Raw genomic sequence first — 24,172 nt, 5'->3', positions numbered from 1 at the left:
TACCCAAAAGAAATGAAACCATATGCCTTCACAAAAATCTGTATATAAATGCTCACAGCAGCTCTACTGATCAAAAAAAATTTTCTTGAAAGCGAGCACAAGCAAGGGAGGGGGAGAGGGAGAGAGAGAATCTCAAGCAGGCTCCACGCCTAGCCCAGAGCCCAACGTTAGGGCTCAATCTCACGACCCTGGGATCGTGACTTGAGCCGAAATCAAGAGTTGAATGCTTAATCGATGGAGCCACCCAGGCGCCCCAAGAAATGAAATCATAGGCCCTCACAAAAAATTTGTATATAAATGTTTTAATTTTTTAACGTTTATTTATTTTTGAGAGAGAGAGAGACATAGCATGAGAGGGGGAGGGGCAGAGAGACAGAGGGAGACTGAATGGGAAGCAGGCTCCAGGCTCTGAACTGTCAGTACAGAGCCTGACTCAGGGCTTGAATTCACAAACCATGAAATTATAACCTGAGCCAAAGTCACACAGTTAACCTAAGACTGAGCCACTCAGGTGCCCCCTGAATAGAAGTGTTCATAGCAGCTCTACTCACCAAAATTTTGATCTAATCAAAAGCTGGAATCAACCTAAGTGTCCACTGACAGATGACAAAATAAACAAATTGTGAAACAGCTATAAATGGAATACAGTTCAGCAATAAAAAGAAATGAACTGATAGATCCAACAAATCTCAAAACAAGCTGAGTGAAAGAAGCCAGACCAAAAAAAGTACATACTGTAGTGTACACACTGTGATTCTATTCATCTAACGCTCTATAAAATGCAAACTAATCCATAATCACAGAAAGCAGATTAATGTTTGCTTAGAATACAGAAATAGGATAGATTGCACAGGGACACAGGCTAATTTTTGGGTGTAATAGGTTCTGTACCTTGACAGAAGTGGTGTTTTCACAGGTGTATTACATATGTCAAAAACCATCAAATTTTAAATCTTTAAATATGCAGACTTGCTTTTATGTAAAGCAGATCTCAAAAGTTATATAATTTAAAATTTAAAAATTTAAAGTAATCCCTAAAAACTGAAAACAAATGAACCTGCGTACTGAGCTGAAGGCATAATCATACAGAAAAGAACTGTTTCAAGTGACTTCAAAACAGTGATTTGACCATATATTCTTAGCAGGATGTATTTTATAGACAAAAAGAACTGCAAAAAACCCCAAAAACAACACAACAAAACCTTCAACTGCACTCAATATTCACATCATCAGTAGTAACACTGTATGGTAGGTAGTACAGTATAAAAGAAATGCATACTTGTGTTGGATCACTGAGAACCTGGATTTTTTTCATGGACGAAAGAAGGTACGTATGTGAAGTCAATGAAGTTAAGATCCTTTGGTCCTAAATTTAAGTTAGAAGTTTCAGTATGAACTCAGATACATTTTATCTTAACAAACAAATCTTAATTCACAGTTCCATTCTCTAAAAAAGCCTACAATGACCAACCACAAAACAATCCCTGGCACCCAAACTGTGGTTTCTAAAATAATTTCTCATTTTAAAAATGTTCATTCGGGGTTGGGGCACCTGGGTGGCACAGTCAGTTAAGCATCGGACTCTTGACTTTGGCTCAGGTCATGATCTCACAGTTTGTGAGTTTGCGCCCCACATCGGGCTCTGCACTGACAGCCCAGAGCCTGCTTGGGATTCCCTTTTCCCTCTCTTTCCGCTCCTCTGCACATGTGTACACTGTCTCTCTAAATAAATAAATAAACATTAAAAAATAAAAGTTCAGGGCTGCTTAGAGAAAACAGCTGATTGCAGGGCTGGAGCAATGAATGTGTAAGAGGAGTCTGAAACATGGAAACCTCACCTCAAAGGGGCAATGAATTAAAATGTGTGGAAACTCAGAACACTGCCAAAAAAGCTGACCCGAAACTGGGCAGGAATGATGGCTAAGGTAACAAGAGAGATACTAATGAGTAATGATAAACATAAAAACCTGGTTAAATACAAGTAAGGGGGTGGAGAAGAGGTAGAAGATGAATTGGTTATGGTCAGAAGGAAAGCCCCAACTTGGATCTTTTTTTCAGCGGATCAATTCCAAGTAAAAATAAAATCTCACGTGTGGCTATGTCCACGAGTAAACACATCGAGAAAGGGGACAGAAGGTTACCATGTGTTGACAGGAAAGACCAGGGGATCCACAGTTAGAGAACACAGCAGATCCTGATTCTGCCACTTACTAGCTCTTCAACTGGCCTCAACTTCTTCATCCACAATATGGGAATAATATTATCATAATATACTGAATGTTTGCCCCTACCCCCTTGCCACTCTAAATTAATGTTAAAAGTCCTAACCCCTAATGTGTTTGAATTTGGAGATGGGCCTCTGAGGAAGAAATTAAGATTAAATGAGGCATGCCATAAGGGTGGGGCCCTGGTCCCATAGAATTAGTGTCCTTATAAGAAGAGACCCTAGAAAGCTGACCCCCCCCCCCCCCCGCCCACCTCCACCTCTCTTCCCTTCCCTTCCTTCCTCCCTGAAGGAAAAGCCAGGAGCACAAAGCAAGAGCTGGCAAGAATCCACATCAAAAATTGTGATTTTGCACTTTCAGCCACCAGAACTGTTTGTTTTTTAAGCCACCCAGCACATGGTATTTTTTACAGCAGCCCAAGCAGACTAACATGATTACCTTTGTAAAGCTATAGAAAGAGTCAAATATAATAAATTACCTGACCTACATGATCCCACCATTTTGGGATCGAGCCCCATGTCGGGCTCTGCTCTGACATCACAGAGCCTGCTTGGGATTCTCTTTCCCCCTCTCTCTCTCTACTCCTCTCTCTCAAAATTAAAAAAAAAAAAAAAAAAAAGATGCACTAAGTCTAAAAATAGATATACTGATTTTCTATAAGGAAAAGCAATACCACTAAGATTAAATAGAAATCTAGATAGTATTTAAGAAAGCAAAACAGAAGCAAAAAAAATTTAGTTCAGCATGAATTAAATGCGCACCTGGCATAAAAACACTGAAGTTAATAACTTCACTTTTCTTTCTGGCCAATTACCAAAAAAAGAGAACTTCCTAAAAGGATGGAGGCCCTTGATAACATTCTCTTTCCCCACCGCTCTACTTTACTTCATATGAACACAAAACATACACCATGGAGTCTGCAGCTGGCTTACTTCATATTTACATTGAAAACACAACTGCCCTTGGGACCTGACAATCTCACTTCACTCCTCTACCTTCCTTCTTTCCCCAGATTCCTTTTTTGGTTTTCACTCCCTCCCCATCACCACTGCATTATGTGGTTATTCTTGCCCTCTAGTGGAAGCACAAAATAATAAAGTTTTTATAAAAACCAATTATACAAAAGCAAATGAAAGCCTTCTGTTATAACAAATATATACTGACAATTAACAATTATTATGGAACTGGAGGGAAAAAGGCAGAAAATCTGGGCCAATGGAGTACAAGTAATCTTAGCTAAAAACCATCCTTGATATTTTGGGGTATGTAATTTTGAAAAAAGGAAATGTTGGTCATTGTCTTTCATGTATGATTTTCTTTTTTTAACTCATCAAAAATTCAGGTAAGAACCTATAGCAAAGATTGCAATAAGTCAATTGAACAGACATCCAGATGGCCAACCGACACATGAAAAAATGCTCAACATCACTCATCATCAGGGAAATACAAATCAAAACCACAATGAGATACCACCTCACACCTGTCAGAATGGCTAACATTAACAACTCAGGCAACAACAGATGTTGGAAAGAAGGCAAAGAAAGAGGATCTCTTTTGCACTGCTGGTGGGTTTGCAAGCTGGTGCAGCCACTCTGGAAAACAGTATGGAGGTTCCTCAAAAAATTAAAAACAGAACTACCCTACTACCCAGCAATGGCACTACTAGGTACTTATCCAAGGGATACAGGTATGCTGCTTCGAAGAGGCACATGCACCCCAATGTTTATAGCAGCACTATGGACAATAGCCAAAGTATGGAAAGAGCCCAAATGTCCATGGACTGATGAATGGATAAAAAAGATGTGGTATATATATATACAATGGAGTATTACTCGGCAATCAAAAAGAATGAAATCTTGCCATTTGCAACTATGTGGATGGAACTAGAGGGTATTATGAGAAGCGAAATTAGTCAGAGAAAGACAAACACGATATGACTTCACTTATATGAGGACTTTAAGAGACAAAACAGATGAACGTAAGGGAAGCAAAAATAATATAAAAACATGGAGAGGAACAAAAGATAAGAGACTCCTAAATATGGACAACAAACAGGGTTACTGGAGGGGCTGGGAGAGGGGGGATGGGCTAAATGGGTAAGAGGCATTAAGGAATCTATTCCTGAAATCATTGTTGCATTCATATGCTAACTAACTTGGATGATAAACAGATAGATAGATAATTAATTAATTAATAGGGGCGCCTGGGTGGCTTGCTTAAACATCCGACTTTGGCTCAAGTCATGATATTGTGGTTCATGAGTTTGGGCCCCGCGTCAGGCTCTGTTATGACAGCTCAGAGCCTGGAGCCTGCCTCCGAATTCTGTGTCTCCCTCTCTCCCTGCCCCTTGCGCCCCCCTCAAAATTAAACATTAAAAAAAAAATGAAAAAAAAATGAAGGGGACTTGTGAACACATAGGAAAGGATGTAGTCATTACATAAGTCCTTAGGAACTAGTGTTCCTATTCACCAAGAATAACTCATCTATAAGACAACCTTACAAGGTTGTGAGAATAAAACAATACATATAAAGCACCTAGTATATGCTTGGCATTTAGGATTGATCATTAAGGATAATAAAAAAAAGCTGTTGGGAAGTCACTGAAAGTTTTCTGGGAAAGAAACTTGATCTGAAACTTGCAAGAATGGAAGAAACTAGGTAAACGAGAACAAAAATCAGAAAAGGCAGTAGGAATGTGTACAATGTATTTTTAATAAGCCACTTTAAATGGAAAAAAGAGGAAGGAAATTGGGAGAGATAAAAAAAAAGTTATAAGGGGTTAGAGTCTAAAAAACCTTGCCTATCAAGACTAAGAAAAATAGAGGTTTTTGAGTTGGAAGTGGATGATGTACAACAATCTTGAAAATTTAAGTTCTTAATTTTCTAAATTTAATGATGCCAATAATGACATAAAATGGGTGGAAGCATTTTATAAAGTGTAAAATGTTTCCTATATAGGTTGACAATGAAGTTACTAGAGCATCAAAAAATAAAAATGATCAATGCATTATAACATCCATTAACTCTCCCTTACTGCTAGTGGGGAATAAAGAAAATAATGAAAGGGTGCCTGGGTGGCTCAGGTGGTTAAACGTCCAACTTCGGCTCAGGTCATGATCTCGTGGTCCGAGAGTTCAAGCCACACGTTGGGCTCTATGCTGACAGCTCAGAGCCTGGAGCCTGCTTTGGATTCTGTCTCCCTCTCTCTCTGTCCCCACCCCCACCTCAAAAAAAAAAAAAAAAATTTTTTTTTTTAAAAAGAAAATAATGAAAAGGGGGGAAGAAAGGAAAGAGATCAAAAAGAAAAAGATGTATATATACAGTGAAGTGGCAAAGTGCCACCAATGACAGTCTTAGATTGCCTACTTGAGCAAACGTGTGGAGAAGTATTAAAATACTTACCAATAAGAAGATTTTTTAGCCTTCTGTAGTCTTCTGTTACATCAAAATCATCACCAGCAAATATTAACATGGGTTTTGTTCCCTCAGGACATTTACTATTCTATGAAACAGAAAAAAAATTATAATTATAAAATTATCAATTCTAAACTATTTATAAGTTGATTTTAAAGTAGTCAATTCTGGGGCGCCTGGGTGGCTCAGTCGGTTAAGCGGCCGACTTCGGCTCAAGTCATGATCTCGCAGTCTATGAGTTCGAGCCCCGCGTCGGGCTCTGTGCTGATAGCTCAGAGCCTGGAGCCTGTTTCAGATTCTGTGTCTCCCTCTCTCTGACCCTCCCCGGTTCATGCTCTGTCTCTCTCTGTCTCAAAAATCAATAAATGTTTAAAATAAATAAATAAATAAATAAATAAAAATAAAGTAGTCAATTCTGACACAGTGATTAGTTTTCATATTTTAACTGTCCTAAAACTATATTTATGAATACTGATTAAAATCTAAAGATTTAAAACTACAGTTGCAACTTTTAAACTAAAAAAATATTTTTTGTTCCACTCCCTTCATATCACCAAATTAATAAGTGGTCAAAGAATGATGTAAGCTATTTTTTAAAGTTATTCTGTACAAAGAATAAAAAGCTAAAATTGCTGCAAAACATACACAGCCTTTTAACAACTGACATCTCAGAGTCTAAACAAATTTAATTTCTTTAAATCATTTACTACCACTGTGCCTTTCCTACTGTGTCACATAAACAGTATTTAAATGAAAGCTAGATTAAACTACCAACTCCACAGTAACATGGGAAACAAGAGAATTTTATACAAGCTATAGAATGTATGGGCAATCCTTACTCAGCATGGTTGAGGCTCTCACTAAAAAAAAGTATTTTGTCCAGTTCTGGATTTTCCATACAAAGAAGAATGTGATGTGAATAATAATAACCTTTAAAAGCCACCAAAATAAAAGAAAAAAATCTAACAGAACTCTTTAACTGAATGATTAATTTATGACAGTGAACAAGCGTTAGTCTGAGTTTCCCATTGATTCTAGCACCTCTATTTTGGTATCAATCAAGGACTGTACACATCTAGAAACAAACAAACAAACAAAAAACAGGACAAGAAAACAAATATCCTCTGCCCTAGGACCAGAGGTCACCTGTTGCCTCTTCCTGTTCACTCTTGTTGACAGTCTCTGCTACCTAACTCTGAACCTTAACTGTCTCTACTTAGGTGTACCTAAGATCTGTGCCTCTAGGGCCTGAATGGACCTTCCAGACCCAATGACTCTTCCATGTTCCATCTGTGCCTCCCTGACCCTGCTGCTGCTACCCCTAGGTCTATGGAGGCTATTTAAGTATACAGAAGGTAATGGGGCACTGGGTGGCTCAGTTGGTTAAGCGCCAGACTTCAGTTCAGGTCATGATCTAATGGTTTGTGGATTCAAGCCCCACATCAGGCTCTGTGTGGACAGCTCAGAAGCTGGAGCCTGCTTCAGATTCTGTGTCTCCTTTTCTCTCTCTCTCTCTCTCTCTCTGCCCCTCCCCTGCTAACTCTGTCTCTCCCTCTCTCAAAAAAAATAAATATTTTAAAAAAAGAAAGTACACAGAAGGTAAGAGAAAGTGAAGCAACATCCTGACCACAATGCATAATAAAAAATGTTACGTCATGACCCAGTACACACATCATAAAAATAGAAATGAACAATGGGGCGCCTGGGTGGCTCAGTCGGTTGAGCATCTGGCTTCGGCTCAGGTCATGATCTCGCGGTCTGTGAGTTCGAGCCCCGCATCAGGCTCTGTGCTGACAGCTCAGAGTCTGGAGCCTGCTTCCGATTCTGTGTCTCCCTCTCTCTCTGCCCCTCCCCTGCTCATGCTCTGTCTCTCTCTCTCTGTCAAAAATAAATAAACATTAAAAAAAAATTTTTTTAAATATGTATATATGTAACTGAACAAGTTACGTGAAACAGTATTTAACACGTAGGTCACTGATATTTTTCACAATGTGTAAACCCAGAACTAGAAGAAACTACGACAGATGAGCTTTATTTGAATTATCTAAAAGGCACTAAAAATTCAAAATATTACATAAGTACTGTCATATAGTATACTAAAAACATTATAATTATGTAATGTCCTTGAACTAAATTTCTGAATTAAGTTTTTTTAAAAACAAAGGAAAAGAAAGGAAATAATTCTTTTCCTTAAGTGTATTTATTTCTGAGAGAGAGAGAAAGAGGGAGTGGGGGGAGGGGCAAAGAAAGTGAGGGACAGAGGATGTGAAGCAGGCTCTGTGCTGACCACAGAGAGCCCGATGTGGGGCTCAAACTCATGAACCGTGAGATCATGACCTGAGCCAAAGGCAGACGCTTAACCAACTGAGCCACCCAGACACCCCAGAAATGTCTTATAAATTATAAACAAACTTTCCAATAAAATACTCCAAGGCACCTGCAATGTATCTTTTCCTATCTAAAATAAAACCATTGGAAAAAGTAAATAAAAATTTAAAAAACAACAACATTGGCCTTAAATTTTAATCATTTCATCCATTAAGGCTTATTTTATGTAAAACAACCATCCCTAAAAGTTTGGCCACATCTTAGAAAATAAGCTCCCAGAATAATCATTCAATTTCCTGGTAGAACTGAATCACTTCTCACTTAAGAGTAAACAGGAGGATGAGGCTTGGCTTGGCAATAAAAGTAGGCAAGTGAGAAAAGAAACATCTGGCGAAGAGGTCTTAAAAATAAGGAGGTAGATGCAGAAAAGAAATAAATATGAAGAGAAAGTATAACAGACATGCAATTCCAAAACAAACTAAAAACAAGTTGTAATGGAATAACGAGGTAAAAGTGAAGCTCTGGCTAACAGTGTAGGCAGGGACTGCCAATGTAAGCATATGGTCATCAATTAGTGATTATTATAGTTATGGATATGCTCCATGAGTGAAAATTTAGTATTCAATTTAAATGGTGCTTGTTAAGCGTGAGACCTAACGATAACGGTCTTGTGACCTGGTGGTTATAGAAGCTACCGAGGGCTAGCATGCATGCATCAACCAGTGCTCACACCCACTACCTGGTGACCAAGCCAGATATGCTGCTCCTCTCCAAGGATTCATACACTGCCCTAAAGACAAACTGTAATAAAATGATAGCTTCCACCATAACAAGGCATCACAGTTTACATACTTTACCAAACACCTTCCAAAACATTATCTTCGCTGATAAACATTTTCACATATATTATCTCATTTGATATTATTATACCTATTTAATACTTGATTGCAATCTGAAAGTCAGGCAAGTAATTTATCAGGTCACAAAAGTCATCTAAAAGGCCAACACAGGCCTTCGATCCAATTGTTGTCTCAAAATCCAATCTCAGGCCACTGTTCTACCCTGTACCTGAAGAAGCTGGTGTAGCTAAGTAACATCTGGGAAGAGCCTTTTTGCAAACACACAACAAACTTGGAAGGCATGTCCTCTTTTTAGGGGAGACTAGGAAAAGGAGTCATGACACATTTTACAATTCTTTCAACTATACCATGACCTTCAAAGACCCATAAACAAGAACAATTATGTAACTTTCCACTGCAAACTTCAATATCCTTTCTTTCTAAGTTCTATATGTATGACTCCAGATCACCAATGGAATTCCCCTGGGCCTCAATCTCCAACTTTATCCAATAGGAAAAGTAATTTTAGCCTTACACAGGGTAGCAATGAAATCTAAATAAAATAATTACTTGATGGAACATTTGATGGAACAGATTCTGCTAAAGTAGAGTTCTGAGGGAACAGAAGCCCAGTTTGGACCCAGGAGCTAAATTAGGACAGTTTTCTTGCCTATTTACTACTTTCTATTCAATAATCCCATGCAAACAAAGGAGATACAAAGATGCAAGTCCTGAAGGGAAAGACTGAACTAGCATTTTGGTGGCCAGCAGCCAAAATACTGTAGGACCAGCCAAAGTACCGTAGGTTTAGAACAAGGCTCGCTTTCAAACTCTGGTATTTATTTAAAAAAATTTTTGTAATGTTTATTATTTTTGAGAAAGAGACAGAGTACCAGTGGGGGAGGAGCAGAGAGAGAGGAAGACAGAACCTGAAGCCAGCTCCAGGATCCGAGCTGTCAGCACAGAGCCCGACGCGGGGCTCGAACCCATGGACTGCGAGACCATGACCTCAGCCAAAGTCAGACACTTAACTGACTAAGCCACCCAGATGCCCCAGAAAACTCCAGTATTTCTGAGGTTCCATAAAATAGGTGCTGTGACAATTGAGGGAGAGGATAGCATTTAAACTATGAGCCTAGACAAGAGTTAAAAACCACTCTGAATCTAACTGCCAGAAGATCCAAATATGTGTTATATGTTTATATCTCTTTTTAAAGTAAAAATAAAATGAGGGAGTTTCCACAGCATGAAAAGGAACAAAAAATTTTAAATATAGTGTATTTTCCAGCTTCCTGTCTTTACACCAAAATAGTGACACTCAAAAACATAAAGATAAAATGAAATTTACTTTTATCTCAGAGCACACTAGAATAAAAACAAAGTTAAGCTACAAACTGTAATAGTACTCTTCACCACAAGATGTCACTATTGCCCAAGAACAACATTACAAAATGCTTTTATTTTTATGATTAGTATCGTACCTTGATGTCTTTTAGAGAGACAAACTTCTCAATACCTAATTCGATCATATCGAGCACGTGGTAGTCATACATACGACCTAGAAGGAAAATACATTTTCTTTTAAACATTTATTTTTCCCAAAGAGCCACCTTATATGTACCCACTTAATTTGCATGTCCAAAATGTTATTATCTCCTTTTTTTTTTTCTCCTTATACCCCACCAAACATGTCCCCTTCTTTCTTAAACTTTCAACTCTACCTAGAATACAGTGTTGCAATCTTGGCCCTGACAGGATCTTGGAAATCGTTTAACCAAACTCCCTTATTTTATAGAAGAGTAAATAAAGGCCCATAAGAAGTAAAAGGGGTTGCCTAAGCCAATGACGATACCAAATTAAACGTCAATTCTTACTGGTGAAGGGTTAATTTATGTGGGTAGATATGCTACTGTTTTTTTCTCTAACACTGATTTAAGATACATATATTTTATATTAGAAAAATATTGGCAACTTTTGGTAAAGTAGTATTTTTACATGCCTATTCTCTACCTGCAGTCTGATAGATTAAAAATTTCATTCAAAGGCACAAGAAAAATTTTTTAAAACCAGCTTAGAGCTTACTTGTTACTCCTGAAATCTCAACACCATCAATTAATCTGAGTCACAAAACAGACTGTAAACACAAACATTAGGAAAGTAAATTATATTTACCTATTACTAGATTATTTGGCCGCTTCTTATTATGGGAGCCAAACATGAATAAAGAGCAATCTGACTTCTTTGAAAAGAATTCCTATAAAACCAAAGAAATCCCAATTAATGCATAAATATAAGAACTTTACGAACTGTATTCTGGGGGCACCTGGGTGGCTCAGTTGGTTAAATGTCCAACTCTTGCTTTTGGCTCAGGTCATGATCTCAGTTCTTAGAACTGAGCCCCACATCCGGCTCAGCGCTGACAGTGAAGGAGCCTGCTTGGCATTTTCTCTCTCCTTCTCTCTCTGCCCCTCCCCTGCTCGTGCACACATGCACATGCTCTCTCCTCTCTCTCAAAATAAACTTTAAACTTTAGTCATAGTTTTAAAAGTATGAAAGTCTTACTTCAAAAATAAACAAACAGGGGCGCCTGGATGACTCAGTTGGTTAAGCATCTGACTTTGACTCAAGTCATGACCTCCTGATTCAGGAGTTCCAGCCCTGCATCGGGCTCTGTGCTGACAGTGGGGAGCCTGCTTGGGACTCTCTCACTCTCCTGCTCACTCTGCCCTTCCACCCTGCCCCCCAAAATAAATAAACTTTAAAAATTAAGTTAATAAATCTTACTTCACTTTCACTTTACATCAAAATTCCCTCATATAGGATGATTTTGAATTCAAAACATCACAAATTACTAAAGGAACAGTAATTAGTCCAATCATGTATATGCTGTCTTAAATCAGAGTTTCTTGTACTCACCAATGATGTCTGATCCTCAAATGGTCTTGTAATGTTTTTCCTAAAAATATTTTTAAAAGATTGCCTTAATTTTAATAATCTTAATTAGCAATTCACCCATAACAATTAAGTAATATATTAAAAAAAGATAATTTTGTAGATGATCAAAAATAAAGTTAGAGGGATGTTCATTCATTCAAATATGTATTTAGTGCCTATTATGTGTCACTCACTGTTGTATGAGCTAAGGATACTAGGAAACAAACAAGATCTTTGCTTTCATACAGCCTACATTCTAGTGGAAAAATAAAAATTTCAAACAGTAATTAACTGTAGTGACAAAAATAAAATAGGGTATTGTGTTAGTTATGAACAGTGGAAAAAGACTATTTGAGCTGAGATGTGATAGATAAGGAATAAGCCATTGAAAAGTTTTGAGGCTGAGGTGCCTGGGTGGCTCAGTCAGTTAAGCGTCTGACTCTTGATTTTGGCTCGGGTCATAATCTCATGGTTTGTGGGTTTGAGCCCCACTCAGCATAGAGCCTGCTTGGGATTCTCTCTCTCTCTTTCTGCCCCTCCCCTACTCACACTCACACTCTCTCTCTCAAAATAAATATTTTTTTTTTTAAAAGTTTTGAGGCTAAGGGTATTCTAGGAAGAAGGAACACAATAAGCAAAGATTCTGAGATGGAAACAAGCTTAGACTATTCAAGAAATGGAAAGAAGGCAAGTATCACCGAAGCTTAGCATGCAAAGGGAAAATGGTGGGGCATGAGGTCAAAGATGTAGGCATGGCCCAGATTATGTTGGTCAAGGTAAGGCCTTGTTGGTCAAGGTAAGGAATGTAAATATTAATACAGTAACAGGAAGCACTAAAGAGTTTCAGGCAGAGGAGTGACAGGACTGAACTCAAATTTTCTTTTTACTACTACTTTTTTAAAATCATAATCGTTTTTAAATTTTTTTTATTTTAGAGAATCTCTACCAGGCTCCCCGCTCAGCACAGGGCCTGATGCAGGGCTCAATCCCACGACGCTGGGATCATGACCTGAGCCAAAATCAAGAGTTGGATGCTCAACTGACTGAGCCACTCAGGCACCCCTCAAATTTTCTTTTTAAAGGACTATTCTGTCCACTATGTGAAAAGGGAATGTAGTTATGGCAAGAGAGAAAAGAATTAGCAAGAAGCTATCACAGTAATCCAGGAGAGAAAGAAATAAATGGTGTATTGGACCAAGAACACTAGTAGGGGAGCTGGAGTAGAACATGCTATCTTTCATGCAAAAGGGCGAGAAATACGTGTATTTTTCTTTGCTTAAATATGCATAAAGAAATTCTGGTAAAACATAAGAAACTATATGTGTTCACTTATAATCTCTGATTTCTCATCATGTAAATGAAGTTTCCATAAAATAGTTCATAATTTTTATGAAGCAAAATCTATGTACATGATCTTAATTTTGTTCAAAGAATAAAATAAACATACAGACATGAAAATATCTGTACACATGTGAAAATGGGTGAAGGGAATGGGAGATACAGGCTTCCAGTTATGGAATCAATAAGTCATGGGAATAAAAGACACAGCATAAAGAATATAGACAATAACATAATAATGGCAGATGGTAGCTACACCTATGATGAGAACAGCATAATGGAGACACTTGTCAAATCACTATGTTTTACACTAAAACTAATGTAACATTGTATGTCAACCATACTCAAATAAAACCAATTAAAATATGTATATACACAGGGAAAACACGTCAGAATGTACATAGTGCTATGGGTGATTATTCTATTATCCCAATTATCTAAGAGTAGCATGTATTACTTTTATAATCAGTAAAAAAAGAATTTTTTTTTTATGTTTATTTATTTTTGAAGGAGAGAGAGACGGAGTGTCAGTGGCGGAGGGGCAGAGAAAGGGAGACACAGAATCTGAAGCAGGCTCCAGTCTCTGACCTGTCAGCACAGAGCCCGACGCAGGCCAAACTCACAAACCACGAGATCATGACCTGAGCCGAAGTCGGACGCTCAACTAAGCCACCCAGGCACCCCAAAAAGAGTATTATTTTTAAAGATGCAAGGCAAACAAACTAAGAAAACTACTGCAGCATTTATGATTAACAACCATCAGCTAACTATAAATCACAAATAAGCAAATACGACCTGCTGAAAACATGGAAAATACAAGTTAAACAAAGTATGATTTTGACTTCTTAGCTTAAAAACATAAACAAAAAGTGGGTAATGGTCTATGAAACTTGTATATTGCACTCTGCTAAAAGGACAACTTTTCCAAAAAGCGGTAATTAATATGCTTTATTGGGCATGAAGTAATCTCATGTCTAGAAATCTCACATAGGAATTAATTCAAAAGGATAATTCATTTGTGTAAAAATGGCCATTTTAGCATAATTTATAAGAATAGCAAAAAAGAAAAACCTACATTTTTGGCAATAAAATTGCTAAAATTTATAAGAATAGCAAAAAATAAAAACCATAAAATTAAGGTAAGTTATAAATAAATTTTAGTATAACCATTTAATAGATATTATATTGGCAATGAAAATAATACCTAGGGCACCTGGGTGGCTCAGTCCGTTAAGTGTCCAACTTTGGCTCAGGTTATGATCTTAGGGTTCGTGAGTTCAAGCCCTAACATCAGGCTCTGAGCTGCCAGCACAGAACCTGTAATGAATCCTCTGTCTCCCTCTCTCTCTCTCTGTCCCTCCCCCATTTTTGCACGCTCTCTTTCTCTCTCTCTAATATAAATATTAAAAAAAAAAAAAAAGAATACCTAAAGGATCACCTACTAATAGAAAAATTTTAGGGGCGCCTGGGTGGCTCAGTGAGTTAAGCATCCGACTTCTGCTCAGGACATGATCTCACGGTTTGTGAGTTCGAACCTCATGTTGGGCTCTGCATTGACAACTCAGAGCCTGGAGCCTGTCGTCATATTCTGTGTCTCCATCTCTCTCTGCCCCTCCCCTGCTCGCGCTCTCTCTCCAACTCTCTCAAAAACACATTAACATTTAAAAAAAAAATTTTTTTAAGAAAAATGTTTAGGGGCGCCTGGGTGGCACAGTCGGTTGAGCGTCCGACTTCAGCCAGGTCATGATCTCGCGCTCCGTGAGTTCGAGCCCTGCGTCGGGCTCTGGGCTGATGGCTCAGAGCCTGGAGCCTGTTTCCGATTCTGTGTCTCCCTCTCTCTCTGCCCCTCCCCCGTTCATGCTCTGTCTCGCTCTGTCCCAAAAATAAATAAACGTTGAAAAAAAAAAAAAAGAAAAATGTTTATAATATAAATGAAAAAGGCTTGATATAAAATGTAATGTATGTTGGGGCGCCTGCGTGGCTCAGTCGGTTAAGCATCTGACTTCGGCTCAGGTCATGATCTAGCAGTTTGTGGGTTCAAGCCCCACGCTGGGCTCTGTGCTGACAGCTCAGAGCCTGGAGCCTGCTTCAGATTCTGTGTCTCTCCATCTCTCAGTCCCTCCCCTGCTCATGCTCTGTGTCTGTCTCTCAATACTAAATAAACGTTTAAAAAAAATTTTTTTTTAAATGTAATGTATGGCAAAAACACAGATAATATTTTATTATTTTGCTAAAGAAAGAAGATAGACTCTAAGGCTATGTGTTGTATGATTCCATTTACGTAACATGCTAAAAAAGGAAAAACTATAAGGATAGCAAACAGTTCACTGGTTACAGGGGGGAGGGGAAACGGTGACCCTCAAGAGCACTGCACAAAGAAATTTTTAGGATGATGATACTGTTTCTGTATCATGACTGTTTCCGTATCATGTGGCAGACACAGCTCAATGCATTTTTAAAAACTCATAAAACTGTACACCACAAAGAGTAAACTTTACATACTTAAATTCAAACAACAACCGAGAGAAAAGTGGAGAAAAACTCAAAATAGAATACAATCTAATAAATGACCCTAACTGTAGTTTAAAGTAATAACACAATCGGGGCGCCTGGATGGCTCAGTTGGTTAAGCGGCCGACTTCGGCTCAGGTCATGATCTCGCGGTCCGTGAGTTCGAGCCCCGCGTCGGGCTCTGTGCTGACAGCTCAGAGCCTGGAGCCTGTTTCAGATTCTGTGTCTCCCTCTCTCTGACCCTCCCCTGTTCATGCTCTGTCTCTCCCTGTCTCAAAAATAAATAAAACATTAAAAAAAATTAAAAAAATAAATAAATAAAGTAATAATACAATCACATTAAAGAGGCAGAAAAAAACCCAACCTAAGTTACATTTGAAAAGTGTTTGAACTGGACACCCTAAGGCTAAAGACAAAGACCTGTACACACATTCTATACTTTAGTTAGTAATTTTGTTTCTCACAGGGTTAGACATTCTGAAAGTATGCACGTACTAGAAACCTACAAATCAATAAACATATTATCAATCATGAAAGCGAGGTTTCTTACTGTCAGAAGAAGCAAAGTTACAAATAAGAAAAGAAGAAAGGCTGGAATGAAGTCTGTGGCACTGGACTAGAATTGGAAGTAGTATTAAGACTCATGATTTTTTTAGGAAGTATCAGTATGAACTCAGAGTTTTTTAAATACATAAAATTAAATTAGATGTACATGTACATGTACATGTATGCATGGGTTAACATGCATAATACTTATTTTCAAGGTCTGTCTGCTAAGAGGATCTAGAGACAATGACACTTCCGTAGCAACTAAGCATACTTTTGTGCCCAGATCTCTGTTTTCTAAATGACCAGCCCCCGATATATGGAAACAGGGCTCCACAGAGGAGGGATTGATTCCAGAGCTTTAAAATACAAGATGAGCTTGGAGCATCGTGTGGCACCAAAAAGGAGGACTTAAACACAAGGGGCATGTTGAAAGAACATAGGAGCCACCCTGAAAGAGATCTTAATGGCAAAAGGTATGATAATTTGAGCAACAAAATAGCGACAGCATTGGATTATAACTCAAAGAATATAATAAGTATCTGTAAGTCCACACTAATATAAATGAGTAATTCAATAGAGGAGAGATTTTCCTTACAAAATTCCAATTAATAAATGTAGAAGGAATGAGACAGAAAACTACCATTAGAACACCAAGAGTAATCCCCTATGTAGACAACAGTCACTGATGCATGCTAAAATTAATAAGCAAAAGTGTGAGGAGAAAGAGGATTATTTGCACAGTGTTTGCACAGTCTCCAAATATTTCCTCCAAACATTTACTAGTTACAAAGGGAAAAATAGTAAATTTATAGTGGAGAAACCAAGCAGACATCACTTTAACTGAGGTTAATGCTACCAACATAAGACATCCTGTACTCCCTGGTATCATTTATTGAGAAAAGCACATCACTTTTGTGGTACCCTTGCCAAAAACACATAAGGCTCAATCTATTCGTGAGAAATGTAAAACAAATACAAACTGAGGTATATTTTACAAAATAATTAACAAGTACTCATCAAAAACGTCAAAGTCATCAAAAAGGGAAGGACTGAGGAACTGTCACAAATGGGAGAGTAAGGAGACATGACAACTAAATGCAATATAGGATCCTGGAAGAGAAAAAGGATATTATTGGAAAAACTGGTGAAACAAGTCAAGTCTATAGTGCAGTTAAAACATTATTGTACCAATGTTCATTTCTTACTTTTGATAATTGTACTATGGTTACATAAAACATAACATTAAGAGAAGTTGGATGAAGGGTATATGAGAACTCTACTATTTCTGCAACTTTTCTTTAAATCTATAATCACTCAAAATAATATACATATGATAAGATTACAACCATGTAAGAATATTCAATACAAATGAAAACACAAACTAGAAAGAAATAAGTTTTAAAAATACTAATGATAAAAAATAAAAAAATAGGGGCTCCAGGGTGGCTCAATTAGGTATCCAATTCTTGATTTTGGCTCAGGTCATGATCTCACAATTCATTAGTTCAAGCCCCAAGTCAGGCCATGCTGATACTGAGGAGCCTGCTTGGGATGCACGCTCTCTCTCTCTCTTTCTCTCTCTGCCCGTCCCCTGCTCACATGCATGTGTGCACATGCATGCGCTCTCTCTCAAATAATAAATGTTCAAAAATTTAAATAAAAACATAAATAGATAAAATAAATAATGTTAATAGCTGTATTTAAGGAACTGTCATTTTCTTTTTTTTTTTCTTTTAATGTTTATTTGTTTTGAGACAGAGAGGGAGACAGTGCCCATGAGCAGGGAGGGGCAAAGAGAGACAGAGAGAAGAAGGGGGAGAGAGAGAGGAGGAAGGGGGGGGGGGGAGAGGTGAGGGGGAGAGAGAGGGGGGAGGGGGGAAGAGAGAGAGAGAGAGAAAGAGAGAGAGAGAAAGAGAGAGAGAGAGAATATCCCAAGCAAGCTCAAACCGTGAGATCATGGCCTGAAACCAAGAGTTGGTTGCTTAAACAAATGAGCCACCCAGGCGCCCCTGTCATATTTCTTAAACAAAGTATTTTTCTAAATCTCCCATAAAGTAATTATTACTTTTATAACAGAATAGGAGTTAAAATAAATCACTACTTACTTTTTATACAGAACGCCATATGGTTTTTTCAATGCATACTGTAAAACATAATTTAGTTTTCAAAATAAATTACATTCTGAAAAGCAGAGATAAAAATTAAGTTGTATTATATCAGTCATTATACAAGATTACCTGGTCCCTGAATCCTATTCTGAGGTCTTCTGCTTGGCTCTCTTTTGATCACTTATCTAAACCTGTAACATAAGCTTAATATTCTGACTTAGACTACACTTTCCCAATTAAAAGTTTCTATGCCCTGAGCACCTGGGTGGCTCAGTCGATTAAGCATCTGACTTTGACTCAGGTCATGATCTCACAGTTCAGGAGTTCCAGTCCCACATCAGGTGAGCTCAAGCCCCCACTTGATGTGAACATAAGCCCCACTTCAGGTAAAAACATGAGCCCCACTTCTCTCTCTCTCTTTCCGTCTCTCTGCCCACCCCCCAGATTCTCTCTCTCTCTCTACCCCCCTGCCCTTCATTCACTTGTGCCCTGTCTCTCAAAAAAAAAAAAAAAAAAGTTTCTATGCCCTTTCAAAAATCTATCCAACTTAAATGATTTCTTTCATTTCTTTAAATTCTACCTATTCTATTCTTTCCAGGAAAACAATTTGAGAGTAGAAAGAAAAGCAAAAGAAAGCAGATAAAAACAAATCCTATCGGGGCACCTAGATGGCTCAGTCAGTTAAGCGTCTGACTTTGGCTCAGGTCATGATCTCATGGTTCGTGGGTTTGACCCAGCCCCATGTCAGGCTTTGTGCTGACAGCTCAGAGCCTGGAGCCTGCTTCGGATTCTGTGCCTCCCTCTCTCTCTGCCCCTCCGCTGCTCGAGTTCTGTCTCTCTCTCTCTCAAAAATAAATAACCATTAAAAACATTTTTTTAATAAACAAAACCTATCAAGAAAAGCTGACAAAATTGAAATAATGTTATCTGGAGATGAGAGAGCTGAGAAACAGTTACAATGAGGACAATAAGAACTAGAGTTTTTAAATTCAGCCCTTTAAAAAATTCCTGTCGAGGCGCATGGTGGCTCAGTTGGTTGAGTGTCCAACTTCAGCTCAGGTTATGATCTCACAGTTGGCGAGTTTGAGCCCCATGTCGGGCTCTGTGCTGACAGCTCGAAGCCTGAAGCCTGTGTCAGATTCTGTGCCTCCCTCGCTGCCCCTCCCTCGCTCACACTGTATCTCTCTCTCAAACATAAACATTAAAAAAAAATTGTTTTAAGTTCCTGTCGTTCAGCCCTCTTTTCATCTTTTTCTTATTTCTTTCCACTCATCCACTAATAATCAGTTGTTACCAGTATGATCAGTTCTGGTCTACTATAAGGAATAACAAAGATCTAAGGCATTACCTTACATTAGGGAAAGGAGTAAATGAGGGAAACAATGAAAAAGGAAAATGACTAACAGAGCTGATAGATAAAGGAAATCCAGCAGTAAAACCTATCTTTTAAGTACTAAAACTTTTTTTTTCTTTTTTTAAGTTTATTTATTTGTTTTAGTAATCTCTACACCCAAACTGGGGCTTGAATTCATGACCCTAAGATCAAGAGTCGCATGTTCTTCTGACCGAGCCTGCCAGGCACCCCTTCAGTAGGAAAACTTTTTGGTAATTCTTGACCAAATATTTCCCTGCCTTGGTGTAATGCACACTAGCACAGTGACAACTCAAGAATCATCAATATGAATGCTAACTACTGTAATAACCTGTAACATTGTGCTATTCTTGGAACTTACTTAAATACAGGGCCAGAATCCTATCAACACAATGACACTGAGAAGGATGAGCATGTATTAGATTATTCAGCTATCTGAACTATTATGTTTAACAAACGTCAACAATTTAGTCAAGTTTAAAAATCAATTATTTAGTTGATTTAACTCAAAGAATCTATCTGTTGTATCCAAGGCCTAAATAATCAGCCACTTACTAGGTATCTCCATGGACTATGCCTTTCATTCACTGATTAAACATTTACTGAGCACCTACTGTGTGTCACACAAAGGGCTAGACATGAGGCTACAGAGGTAGGAAAAACATAAAGCTTTTAACTTCATCACTTACATTATAGGCCCTGAACTGAACATATTACTTTTCTCTTCAAACCTGCTCCACATGACATATTCTCTACTTGCCATTATCACTTATGAAGAACCCAACCCAGAAACCTGGGAAGTTCATACTTCTTACTCATGCCCAAACTCTTCTACCCTCATCATCTAGTCTCTCTGATGATCTCTCATTTTCACTGGCACCACCACATTCCAGATACTCATTACCCGGCTGAAAACAATGGCTGAATCAGTTGCTACATTTGCTCTCAGTTTTCCCTGGTCAAACTGATTAAAAGGACTGATCATACCTGCCACCTCCAATCTTTCAGCGGTTCCTCAGATCTTTTACAACAAAGCTCAAACTCCGTGTTGCTACCTGATCCCTGCATGTTCTTCTAGCTCCATCAAGCCCACGTTCCTTTAGCCATCCCCAATCATTTACAGTTCCCCAAACACATCATATGCTCCTTCACGTTCCCTTTTGCACAAGTTTTTTCCTCAACCTTGGAAGACTTTCTGCTTCTCTTCCTCTCCTCCTCCTTGTTCTGACTCCTCCTTCAAAATGAAGTGTCTCCTCTGGGAAGCCCATTCTGTGTATGGCTACCCCTATGGGATTTTAACTGCCTCCTATCCTAGCCTCTACATGCCTCCAGCACAGCAGTTAATTCAGCGTTATAATTTCTTATTTGCCTGTCTCCCTCATTAAGCTCACTGAAGGGACAGACGTGTCTTATGTAACTCTTAATCCTCAGCACCTAGCGCAGTGCTTGGCGTTGCTGACGGAATAAACGGATAGTGATATGCAGTTATTTCACTTTACAAACTAGAGATGTTCCTTAAATGTGGGTAAACCAAAGTCCAGTCATTGAAATCAGTTCAAATTTACAAAAGGAACAACAGTAGTTGCTTTAAGGAAAACCGGTGGATAGTGTCCTGCCATGGCAAATTATCTCCAACTTGAGCTTTTTTCTAAGGCAAGGCAAACTTATCCACGTATCCAGCAGCCCAAACTTGTATGCTGAAAATTTCCTAAAATGATTCCAATACCATTTAAAAAATAAGTGTATAGGGACATCTGACTAGCTCAGTCAGTAAAGTGTGCTACTCCTGATCTCAGGGTTGTAAGTTCGAGCCCCACAATGGGTGTAGAGATTACTTAAAAAATAAAATCTTTCAAAAATAAAAATAAAAAAATTATTACATACATACCACATCTCTAAGTACTTGTGTCACCAGTAAATTTGCATTTCCCCCTTTAATCAGCATAGCATTTTTAACATTTTCACTAAGTTTCGGTTCTCTCTTCTCAAGGAATCTCTTGGCTCGTTTCGTTTTTGGCTTTCTGTTTGGAAAATCACAATTTGTAACAACTTAAAACATTTTCCTCATAGTACAAAATCATGACTTTACTAACATGCAAATTCTTAAAAATCAACAAATATTACATAACATTTATCAGTTAGGATTCCACCACTAAACAAAAATCTCACTTTTTAGGGAGATATTAACAAAAGGTATTCAGCTATTACTATTAAGTAAGTGTTAACTTTATTAGCTTTTGATTTTTTTTTAAGGCTTTCATTTTTTTTAATATCACCAACATCCCTTTATTACTGTTTTTTCTCTAAACCTTTCATAAAAAAAAAAAAAGACTCAATGAAGACTGTTGCTATTTTTATTCCATCATTTTTCCTTCAGCCTTAGAGCAAACAGCACTCTTACCCTAACACAAAGCATTGCACACCAACTAGTGATCAATCCGTGGGCAGTTACCAAACACAGGGAGGCTACTCATTGTCTACCTTTCCTACAGGTTGTAGACCTACCGGGAAGTATACACTATCCCACTCCAACATCACAGCTGAAAAAGTCAAACATTATTGCCGCCAACGGGGAATAATAATGACTGACACTTTTATAGAGTTACCTTACTAAGGCTTATCTTCACCAAGACCCTACCACACAGGTAAAATTATTATCTTCATTTTACAGATGAGGCAACTGAAGCCAGAGAGGTAATTTGGCCAAGGTCACACAACTTGCAAGTAAGCCAATCTTCAAAATGAGCAAAATTTAAAAACTCATCTCGACCACTGTGCAAAATATGAAGGGAAAACAAATTCATTATTCTGACTTTATGATGTGACAGCAGGAGTAGAATGGTTTTATACAATTCTGTTCAGAGAAATTCTGTTCTGCTTCCACTATATCTTGCTTTTCCAACAGTTCTTGGCCATCTACTGAAAGAATTCCTCCTCTCTTAAATAACTACGACCCACCATCCTCCTTTCAGTCCTGTGGACACTTTGAGCAGGAAAAGAAAAACGCAATATACACACACTTCATTTATCAAGCAGAGTTTAAAAATTCTCCTGCACACAAAGTGTTAAGCAATATAAATAAAGCTTCCAATCACTTACTGTTTGATAAAGATACACATTATTTATTAAATCAAAAAATATTTAGTATGTCTTATGGCAAAAAACAGTGCTTATATTTCATGTGGTTTATTACTTCTCACTAACCAACTAATGCAAATAACATCTTCTATGTTGTATCAGCTGTTTGTTCCCCAATCAGATCATAGTCTTACTCATCTTTGCAGTCCCCATACCTAGAGGAATACATAGCAGATGCACAAAATTCTCTGAATTAATGACTAAAAGAAGAATTTGTTTCGATTAGATGTTAATCCAGGCAAATCCCAAGAAATAACAGGACTATTCAGAAGACCAATAAATATTTTCTGAACGCATTTAAAACAAACATCAACTCAAGGGAACAAAAAAACTAACGAACATTTCTACGTGCTGTAGCAAAGGCTTTACGTACATACATTCTCGCCAGTAATCTTCACAGTTCAATGAAGTACGATTATTACGAACGCTATTATACAAAGTAAACTGAGGTTTAGGGGGATTAAATGGCCTAAAGTCACAAAGTTTTGTGAACGCGCCCGAACTGTCACCTACATCTGTCAGATTCCGAGGCCTTGTGCTCGTAACCATTCATTCGACCACCTTCCTCACGCTTCGTGGGAAACCAGGACTTTTCTAACTGGCTAGAATAAAAGCGGGGAACCACCTCCGTGCTACCGCCTGGCAGCTCCCACCAGTGGGCTTCCCGGCACTTCATCGCCCAGCGAGCTGCACTACTAGAGACCTAGGCTAGCGGATGGATCGACCCACCACAAGCCACACAGCCGGAGGAACGAGAGGAGTAGCCCAGGCGGAGAGGAGGTTTTTTCACTCGTCCCTACCACACGAGTCCCATTCCCCAACGTCCCGCAGAGAAGGGACCCAGCGCACTTACACAACTCGATCCAAAGCGTCCATGGCTACCGCAACACGAACCAGGAAAACACACGTGCACAGAGCGGTTACGCGAGTTACGCCAGTGGCCCGGAACAGGCGGAACCGGAACTTGAGCGTGGCGTCACTTCCTGGAACCGCCCCATCATGGATGCCTAGGCTTTTTTTTTTCCCCCTTCTCCCTTTAGTGAAATTGCGCCCCTTTCCCTTGGTAACAGATTTTTGCCTTGGCTTTTAGCCGGAAATTAACACTTTAGGTAACATCGTTTATAGCAGCTTGATGGACGCGCCTGTGTGTATACCTGGAATAAGGTATTCAGGGACCAGATGTTATTCTTCTGGGAATCTCCCAGAATGTCAGAAAGGTTCACATGGTAGGTACTCACACAGTGAGTGAAATCAATGTGAAATATGCACTATTGACCGAACTGTAAGCTCAATGAGGCAGAATTTATAAATACTGCAGTGCCCGACACATAGAAGGTGTGCATTGAAAGTTAACACTATGGATCTTCATTTATAGCCCCAATTTTTAAATTGCTATATAATTCATATGCCATAAAA

The 24,172-nt window shown here is 38.4% G+C and overlaps 1 protein-coding gene across 2 annotated transcripts in view; it reads right to left on the bottom strand.

Annotated features, from left to right (window-relative positions):
• The window catches only part of RPF2 (ribosome production factor 2 homolog), a 33,397-nt gene extending 9,636 nt beyond the window's left edge, over nt 1-23,761 (bottom strand). Inside the window, exons 1-7 of one of the 2 annotated variants that reach the window (XM_003986464.6) lie at nt 23,610-23,761; nt 21,507-21,639; nt 18,244-18,281; nt 11,723-11,762; nt 10,979-11,060; nt 10,288-10,364; nt 5,628-5,727 (exon numbers count right to left, since the gene is read on the bottom strand). In XM_003986464.6, coding sequence (XP_003986513.1) covers nt 5,628-5,727; nt 10,288-10,364; nt 10,979-11,060; nt 11,723-11,762; nt 18,244-18,281; nt 21,507-21,639; nt 23,610-23,632 — 493 coding nt within the window. In that variant the 5' untranslated portion in view covers nt 23,633-23,761. Of the gene's footprint in view, nt 1-5,627; nt 5,728-10,287; nt 10,365-10,978; nt 11,061-11,722; nt 11,763-18,243; nt 18,282-21,506; nt 21,640-23,269; nt 23,504-23,609 lie in introns of those variants that run through there. The other variant, XM_019831086.3, reaches the window with a different exon arrangement.
• Between the last annotated feature and the right edge of the window lie 411 nt (nt 23,762-24,172).

Source organism: Felis catus, chromosome B2 (genome assembly GCF_018350175.1).
Source record: "Felis catus isolate Fca126 chromosome B2, F.catus_Fca126_mat1.0, whole genome shotgun sequence".
NCBI lineage: Eukaryota > Metazoa > Chordata > Mammalia > Carnivora > Felidae > Felis > Felis catus.
Note: the sequence above shows the minus strand (reverse complement) of the source record. Positions and strands in the feature narration are given on the sequence as shown.